Source organism: Salvelinus alpinus, chromosome 1, assembly GCF_045679555.1.
Source record: "Salvelinus alpinus chromosome 1, SLU_Salpinus.1, whole genome shotgun sequence".
Lineage (NCBI taxonomy): Eukaryota > Metazoa > Chordata > Actinopteri > Salmoniformes > Salmonidae > Salvelinus > Salvelinus alpinus.
In genome coordinates this window covers 40905780-40915518 of record NC_092086.1, presented here as the reverse complement: position 1 = coordinate 40915518, position 9739 = coordinate 40905780, and the positions used below count along the sequence as shown (strand labels likewise).

At 42.6% G+C, this 9739-nt stretch overlaps 1 protein-coding gene and 1 pseudogene across 1 annotated transcript in view; one reads left to right on the top strand and one right to left on the bottom strand.

Annotated features, from left to right (window-relative positions):
• Positions 1 to 499: 499 nt before the first annotated feature.
• LOC139575985 (melanin-concentrating hormone receptor 1-like) lies at positions 500 to 2952 on the bottom strand (annotated as a pseudogene).
• Positions 2953 to 3390: 438 nt separating this feature from the next.
• LOC139575980 (growth factor receptor-bound protein 2) overlaps positions 3391 to 9739 on the top strand; it is a 40876-nt gene continuing 34527 nt past the window's right edge. The window contains exons 1-2 of the mRNA XM_071401517.1: positions 3391 to 3800; positions 5086 to 5372. Of these exons, the coding sequence (XP_071257618.1) occupies positions 5295 to 5372 (78 nt within the window). The 5' untranslated portion in view covers positions 3391 to 3800; positions 5086 to 5294. The remainder of the gene's footprint in view (positions 3801 to 5085; positions 5373 to 9739) is intronic.

Sequence of the window (9739 nt, the reverse complement as noted above, 5' to 3'; positions counted from 1 at the left end):
TACATCAATATGTCACAACTTTCTCAATGATCACAGTCATCACACAGGTTCCAGTATAGACATAGATTACATTACGACAAGGTATGATTTCCCTGCATTTCAGATCACTGACTGGACGGACCAATGACAGAATATCACATATCTACACAGAAACCTGTTTTAACACATTGAACTGCAGTGGAAATCTGTCAAATGTGATTATTATCAAAGAAAACGAAATACAAATTGTTACCACTTGAAACAGAACTGCAAAATAGTGTTATTGATAACTGTGGGCTTGCATCCTTTTATAAAAGTTCACATTGTTACTAATAGCCTACAGTTCAATTGCCAACTGAATAGTAGTACAAAGTCCCTGTATTCACAGTTCCTTAATGGGAGCATGATAGGATAGGATTAATAGGATGAAGTTGAATGTCCCTGTCGGGAAAAGTGTCTTATAAACACAGTACTGCTGTGTACAAAATAGATACTGTACACACTCAACATACTACATACATTGCACGTTAACCCTGTCATACACATTGGGAGCATGACTGTCTGATGGGGGCACCACTTCCCGCTGAGCTGAGAGAGAGCCCAGATTCATGGAACTAGGGCTGAGGGATGGGGCTGGGCTAGGGCTCCTGACTCAGTGCACAGCCACAGTGACAGGCAGCATGTTGTGTACTAGTAGGTCTCTGGAGGACTGAGACTGATGATTACCCTCTGGGGCCAGTCTCAGACTCACACTGCCGTCAGCCATGCCAGAGTTCAACCTGAAGACCCGATTGTTTGGCCGGATGGCCACAATGAACTGCCTCTTAAAGGTCTCACTCAGCACGATGTAGAGGTATGGGTTGACACAGCTGTTAGCGTAACCCATGCTGATAGCAATGTTGTAGACATAGAGTGTTGTAGAGATAGAGGAAGGCAAAGCTGGGTCTCTGGACCCCCAGGTGGGCCAGCTGCAGGATGTAGTACGGAGCCCAGCAGATGAAGAAGGCCAGGCATGTAGCCAAAGCCATACAGGTCACCTTACGTGTACGTACTCTCAAGCTGCTCTGGGGCAGGGGGGCCACCGTGGCAGACATGTTCTGGAGGATCTTGAAGAACACCACGCAGATGATGACAAGAGGCAGGGTGAAGGCCAGCACAAACTGGTAGAGGGTAAACCAGTAGGTGTCAGTGGCTGGATTGGGCAGCAGGAGGGCACAGCCCACTGAGCCGTCACCTCGGGGCATAAGGCCAGCATACATCCACACGGGAGTGATGGAGACCAGGGAGAGCACCCACACCATCCCCACCGCAGCCCCCGCCACGCAGGGTGTGCACACATGGTTGAAGCGGATGGGATGGACCGTGGCCAGGTAGCGGTCCAGAGTCATGACGGTGAGGATGTAGGTGCTCACTATCTGGCTGTTGGAGTCCAGGGCGGTTATGACCGTGCACATGATGTCACCAAAGCACCAGGAACCGTTGCCCAGGAGCTGGTGGATGAGGAAGGGCATGCCCAGGAGGAAGAGGAGGTCCACTAAAGACAAGCTGAAGATGAAGATGTCCGGCACTGTCTGCTGGGCTCGGAACTTGGTCTTCTTCACAATGGTGTAGATGACAATTCAGTTGCCAATAATCCCAAAGAAGCAGATTACACCAAAAATGCTGGGCATTAGGACGTTGTGGTAGGGCACATCATTTTCTGTAAGTTTGACAGGAAAAGTACATTCAGTCTCATGTTGCAGTGTCATTCAGACAGGTGTTCGCTTGCATACAGTAAGTCTTGATTTTTACTAACAGTATAATGTCACTCCTGGCTGCTACATCACAAATATCAAAGACTCCAAACTAATCCTCAGAGATGGGAGCTGTCAACTCATGTGGTGCTGATATTCATTGCTAATTATAAACTGGGTGGTTCAAGCCCTGAATGCAGTTGTATATCAGATGGTATCCCAGGGGAATGACAGAACAGTTATTTTTACTGTTCTAATTACGTTGGTAACCAGTTTATAATAGCAATAAGGCACCTTGGGGGTTTGTAGTATTTGGCCACATACCACACCTCGGGCCTTGTTGTTTAATTAAACCATGCGCTCACATTTAATAATTTCACTCAAATGTAAAGTAAAAGTCATAGGACTAAATTCCCAGGATAACATTGAATTCATTAACATTGATTTTACATTATAACATTCATGCATGAAATCAGGAAAATAACAGGCTACCTGCTGGACTTTCGGATGAGTTGTATGATGGGAGAGACGTCTGAGACCAGTTGTCATTCGATACATTTTCGAAGTCCATTTCGAAGTTAGACTAAGCTCAACAAAAGGATGGGCTCTGAATGAAAAATGATGTGAAAACAGGCAAATAACGTAGGCCTAATTACCATCAGAGTAGACTATAGAAGTGAATATTCTATCATCAGTAGGCTATACTATTATTGTACTGCTTGGCTACTGTCAATAAAACCCACTTCATGCTCAAATAGATGCAGTCAAATAGTGAAATGTATTATTTCATAGTGGCAAGAATTGTTGTAATGACATCAAATATATATTCGGGAAAATCCTTGTCCTCATCACAGTCTCAAAAAGACAACACAATGCAAAATAATGATAATAATACTTCTCAGGTGAAACATTTGCAACTACTCAACATTCTTTACAACCCGAATTGTAAACATCTTAGACCCAAAGAAAGGCACGGGCGCCCTTGTCTATGCTGTGCACTGTAATTATTGTTGATGAACCAGGCTCCAATTATTCTAGTACATCAATTAATCAATCAATCAATCAAAGTAATTCAGTGGAGACGGGGTGAATTTGTACAAACTGACCTTTTCCTGTTCCTATTTCTGTAGCCTTTCGTCAAAATCCAATTGGTATTCTATCTTTACACCAGTAGTGTTGCTAATCAAAGCACTCCCTCACACAAGAATACTTCTTGAAAGAGAGCCTGTGAGGTTTACAGTGATGTGCCTTGCCAACATTTCAAATGGTGGCTTCTCATCCTGCCCTATATGGTAGAGAAAAAGAGGAGGGGTACATAGAGACACGTAGTGACAACTGATTTTACTTTGTAGCAATAATAGGCTATGTGTGATACCAGTATGTAAGTGCCTGAGTGCACAACTGTTTGTTAGATTGACAACAACTAAGAAATAAACGTGCCACAATTTCCAGGCTAGGGGGACATTGACAATACTTCTAAATGTAGCTATTTGTATTCCAATCATTCATTTCCTTGCCTTTCTTCCCATGACACCAGGGTGTAAGCGTTCTTTTTGTGTGTGTAGACCGTAGTGGACACCCTTTGCCACTAGGTGACGCACTTTCCTATGTTTTTCACCATCTAACTAGCTATGTAACAGAAATGTGTTTTAAATAGTACAACAACACTTTAATCTATGTTGCCTATTGCTGCACCAGGCACACCAAAGTTATGTGACAGACAGAGATGCATATATTTGCGCTGTACTTGAATAAATGAAAAAAAGAGCAAATCAACCACAGAGCTTTATGCAGCTAGCTATCAGGTGAAAGTATCGCGATAGACGGTCCAGTGGCTCGCAGGCGAGACCTATGGGCCGGTCAGACACCCTGCTCACAGCGCGAGGCAGGAGCCGAAGCAGCAGCAGCAGCAGCACCCGAAGCATCTGGAAGGAAGCGGAAATTAACGTTGCTGGCTAGTTCGGGTTTAAGCAAAAACAGACGTATTTTGTACATTTACCTCCACTAACAAAACTGTAAAGGGTGGATCATAAACAATAAGGACATTTGATCAAGCAAGAAGGTTACATTTCACAGCTAAACTGGCGGGTGAGTTTTTGTCTCGTTCTACTGAATACAAAGCAAAGGCTAGCCAGCCAGCTACAGTACCCGCTAGCATACGAAAGTATTTTCTTGGTTTTACTTTTTTTTTATAGCTGTACTACTGTAGCTAGCTAATAGGCCTATATGCTTGCCATGCAGAAAACTACGAATTGACATAACTGTACACAGACATTTAACCTAGATATTAAACAAATAACTGTTGGCTAAATAGGTTGGTGTTTTTTTTATTTGTGTTTGTTGTTACTAGTAGCTAGCTAAATAGCCGGCTAGCTTTTTCGTTTTGGCTAGTTGCTAGCTAACGTTAGCTTCCTCTTTCAGATGTCTAGCGTTTGAACTGGCTCCTAGCTCTAATTCAAAACAGCTGGAAACGGTGTTTCACAGTACAACCAACATAAGTGAATTTAGCTACTGTAACACTTTAGCGCAAATGTAGTAGAATTGGCTATTTCACTGGCCCTAATGTGGGTACCTAACGTTAGTTATCTGACTTTCCTACAAGTGGAAGCTCTGTCACAGATAGAAACAAACTGATAACGAGAGTTGCCAGAAAGCCTCCCATAAACGTGAATTGTCAAATAATAACCTAGAAAGATGTTGTTCACCAACTAGCTAGCTAGTCACTTAATATAACGTACTTCGCATGATTGGTAAGTAAGCCTGGGTAACTGGTAGTGACCTACGTAGCAGAAAGTATCGAATTGATGCAGAAATTGTATATTCCAGTGCTGGTTTTGATTGTTGTGTGTGTATGCAGGCTAAGAAATGTTTAGTAAACAACGAATCTGATTGGAGAGCTAGTAAACTTCGTATGAGGCATGCTGCACTACAACAAGTAGCTACAGACTTTAGCGCTCCCCCATTCCTTAACCCAACAATGGCCTGTCAATCGTCAAATCTTGGCCAACCACTAGTGTGGATTTAATTCTGACATTGGTACAGTTGGTTTTGCATTGCCAGGTGCCCCAGGTGGGTTGAGATTTCACTTAAGGACCAATGGAATGGTCTAACATGAATATACTCCGTCCACCCGGGGCACCAGCCATGCAAAACGAACTCCACCCATCTCATTGCCGTTTGGTTTGTTTTTTTATCAGCATCAAATGTATCAAGTGCACACCCGAAAGATGTCAACTGTCTGCCTTCACCTCTTTTTAGAAGAACATCTGTCAATTTCAGTCCCATCATCATACAGTGGTTGACCGACAGAACATCCAGGCATAAACAGAGACGCTAGATATTATTTTGTGGCATGTTTCTCCTTTTTTTGCAGATACCTTCTGTGAGCTTTATGTGAGGATCCAGCCCTAAAGGAACGGGTCATAGACGGGAGGAGCGACTCGGAGCAAGCAACCGATCACGGAATTCTCAAACTGTGTTTTTATTTTGACACTGCTGGTCTCCACACATCAACGACAGGGAATAAAACAGCATTCACCCTATCAAGTACCCTAAACCCACGGTTATCCAATAACCAGTACCATGGAGGCCATTGCCAAATACGATTTCAAAGCCACTGCTGACGACGAGTTAAGTTTTAAACGTGGGGAAGTTCTAAAGGTAGGATTAGTGCATTTTTTGTCTTCAAATGACTTAATTGCAAGGCTTGGTAGCTGCTAGTTATCTGCTTTAAATGATTGTATAATTCACCTGATCAAAGGTTGTTAATCTACAATTAATGGACAAATATATGTTTTACTGGCACATCAAATTGCTCTTCTGGGAGCATATGCCCCTCAATTGTCAAGAAAAATTACATTTGAATTGCACAAACTTGTTTTTCTATTGCAAACCAGCTACAATAAAATGTTTGTCATGGAAAATATCAAAGACCTTATCGTCCCACATCTAGTAAATAACAGCAACACAACAGCTTATTTGTCAGAGTTGTTGCCTTCTGCAATGTTCCTCTTTGTACTTTCTTTCCTCAGCCCTTTCTTCACACACAGTATAGTATCGGTATCTAAAGCTACACCTTATTCAATGAATAAGCCAACATCATAGTACGTTCAATACAAGGTTTAGGCTTAGTAGAGTGATGAGGCTCAACACATAGAACACAAGGACTTTGCGGATGGGTTTATTTCACTGTGTTGAAATGCCAATCCTGCAACTTCTCTAATCTGACACAACCTGGGGCCAATGGATCACTTCAGACAGCCATCTTACTCAAAGCCTCACTCTCAGGCTCACTGTAAAAGAGCTCAGTCCATTTTCAGAGCTTGATCATCATGGGACTGCAAGATGTTAGAAAAAAAATGTCTATGCAAGTGCTCTGGGATTTAAATGTAATCATCATAATCCCTCTGAATGTCAATGGGTTTTAGGTAAAGAGGGGGTAAATTTACCGCCTAAGCACACCAGCTATCGTATGTTTTATCTGATTTCCGTTTCAAACGATTGTGTGTGTGTGTGGCAAATGGAGCTAAACCTCTCTCTTGCTAGCAACTACATGTTTGTAAGATTCTGTACACTTTAAATCCTTTGAACTATTTATGGCATTTTGTGGTGTTTTGTGTGGCTATTAGCAGTCCATACACCCCATCAGAATGCCTCATGCACTATTTGTGTATAAATGTCAACAGAGATATATTCCCCTCTGGGACACTTAATGAACATAACACACCAGTGCAAACCGTCCCTGTTCTTACACCATAATAGCAGTGTGTGTTGACAGGCAACAGGTACCCACCCGCCTCTCATGCAGTTGGAGAGGACACTGCTGTTGAAACAGTATCAGTAGTCATCTCCCACTTATTTTTAAAACCCACCCAGTCTCTTCAACATGAGTCACACTCAGAAAATATGTTCTTGACTAGCTAATTTATGGGTTTTAAAGCATAGTTAAGTAATGCTTAAAGCTAGTTAAGCACAGTGGTCGCTTACACAAGACCCCCTCCCTATAACCACAGAAACACAATACTCTTCTTTTCAAATCTAATGTTATTTGTCATGTGCCGAATAGAACAACTGTAGAGCTTACAGTGAAAGCTTACTTACAAGCCCTTAACCAACAATGCAGTTTAGTAAATAGAGTTAATCAAATATTTACTAAATTAACTAAAGGGAATAAAATAAAATGAAAAGTAACACAATAAAATAACTATGAGGCTATATACAACGGGTGCTGGTACCGGGTCAATGTGCAGGAGTACAGGTTAGTCGAGGTAATATGTACATGTAGGTATGGGTAAAGTGACTATACATAGATAATAAACAGCGAGTAGCAGCAGTGTAAAAGCAAAGGGGTGGGGGTGTCAATGTAAATTGTCTGGGTGGCCATTTGATCAATTGTTCAGCCGTCTTATGGCTTGAGTGTAGAAGCTGTTAAGGAGCCTTTTGGACCTAAACTTGGCGCTCCGCTACTGCTTGCCTTGCGGTAGCAGAGAGAACATTCTATGACTTGGGTGACTGGGGTCTTTTAGGCCTTCCTCTGACACGCCTAGTATTTAGGTCCTGAATGGCAGGAATCTTGGCCCCGGTGATGTACTGAGCTGTACGCACTACCCTCTGTAGATTTAGGACAGGTCCAACTCTGGGGTGACAAGGAGTAGGCTAGCCAGAGAGAGACTCCCGTCCCTCCTAACCTCAGATGCCAGTGTGGTGCTGGGCCCCTGTGTTCCGACAACCCCTTCGCCCAAGCCCCCTGCAGCACCGAGCTCTGCATAAATATTAATCAGAGTGTGAGGCGGCGAGCAGCTTGATGGCAGAACGCAAAGCCGGCAGCATAGCGATACTCTAAAATTCCTGCAGGAGTTGCGTAAGCCGCAGGCTAGACCGCCACATTGCCTCGGCACCATCATCGACAGAGATCAGAGAAAGACCCGTGGAATACTGGTGTGAGCAAAGATACAGAATTAATTTTGATTGCATGGGCATCTAAAAACCATGTACATGAAAGGTTCTCCCCCCCCAACAGTTTAATTTCAGCCCTCATCTAAGTGCTAAGTGTAACTTTGTAAGTAGGTCCTGCCATATGAGAACACGTCTCATATCTGTGGTAGAAATTTTAATATGGCCCTGTTTGGGAGCGGCCATTCCATTCTGCTTCCCTTCATCCAGCCCTTCGTATGTGTCAGTAAGATCTTGAGTTCTCGCATGTCTCTTGAATATCGTTACTTGTAAATATGAAAAGGATTGTATGCAGACTAGGTGCAGTCAACTTAGCTTTTTAGTCTCTGGCAATGTATGAATTAATTTTGGCCTGTTTTTTTTGTCTTCGTATGTGATTTGCTATGGGGTTTTGAAGAGGACTTATCTCACCAGGGGACTCTGGGGGAGAGAGGGCTCAGAAAGTAGAGCTACATATAAGGGTTCTTATTAAATTTGCATATCAGAAGAAGAAAAAAGTGATCTCAATTTTCACAGCCAGAATCGTTAGTGTTACTCTGAAAGAAGTTAACTTCTAGAAGTAGACAGCACGCTACCCAGCGTGAAATGTTTGTTGATTGGGAGATTCAGACAGTCTGTTTTTTACCCTTCCAAATCCATTTTTAATACTTGATCACGTCAGATCCTCAACACAGAGAAGGACATTGTCAGCCTGTCTACCTTGCAGAGGCATGAGTTTGAATGTGAAAGGAGTATGCACTACCAGAGCATGGGGAGGTCTAGGGTTCATTGTCCTAGAGAATCTCTTTAAGTAAGTGCTTTTGGCTAGCCCCTCCTGCTCTGTCCCTGGAACCTTGCATCTCATAATCCTTTCTCTGTGTGCTGCCTTTGTTCTTTGGCTGACATGTTTTGGATTCAATTCCTAGGAATCATCAGGGGGTCCTCAGTAGAATGATTGGTGCGTCTCACTTACGGGTGAATCCCATTTGAATTCAATCACTTAGACAGCATCCCTTTTGATTTAAACAACATTTTCTATACACGTTTGCCCATTTTGCATACCCCACTGTACCATGAGACATCCTTCATTACTGGAAAAGATAAGCAGTTGAGTTTGATATAATTTAAAATCTCAATCTGACTGACCCGGTAAAACAACATATTTCACTGCACCTATCCAGTGTATGTGACAATACAAATGTATAAACAGGGTTGTCAAACTATTTTATATTTTATATTGAAAAAAATAATACTAAACTTAAAAGATAGTGTGGTTTTCTGATCCACGCCCTTATCTGGTGTGACCACCATTTGCCTCATGCAGTGTGACACATCTCCTTTGTAGAGAGTTGATCAGGCTGTTGATTGTGTCCTGTGGAATTTTTGTCCCACTCTTCAGTGGCTATGTGAAGTTGCTGGATATTGGCGGGAACTGGAACAAGCTGTCATACATGTCAATCCAGAGCATCCCAAACATGCTCAATGTGTGGCATGTCTGTTGAGTATGCAGGCCATGGAAGAGCTGGGACAGTTTCAGCTTCCACGAATTGTGTACAGATCCTTACGACTGTGCATTATCAAGCTGAAACATTAGGTTTTTGCACAACAATGACGTCAACGTCATAGTATCTCTGTGCATTCAAATTGCCATGGATAAAATGCAATAGTGTTCGTTATCCGTAGCTAATGCCTTCCCATACCATAATCCGCCATGGGGCACTCTTCATAATGTTCGAAAACCGCAAACCGCTCGGTCTGCAGTTGTGAGGCCGGTTGGACGTACTGCCAAGTTCTCTAAAACGACGTTAGAGGCGTCTTATGGTGTACATTCCTGCAGTCAGCATGCCAATTGTACGATCCCTCAACTTGAGACATCTGTGGCATTGTGTTGTGTGACAAAACGGCACATTTTAGAGTGGTCTTTTATTGTCCCCAGCACAAGTTGTACCTGTGTAATGATCATACTGTTTAATCTGCTTCTTGATATGCCACACTTGTAAGATGGATGGATTATTTTGGCAAAGGAGAAATGCTCACTAACAGAGATGAAATACAAATTTATGCACCAACATTTGAGAGAAATATGCATTTTGTGC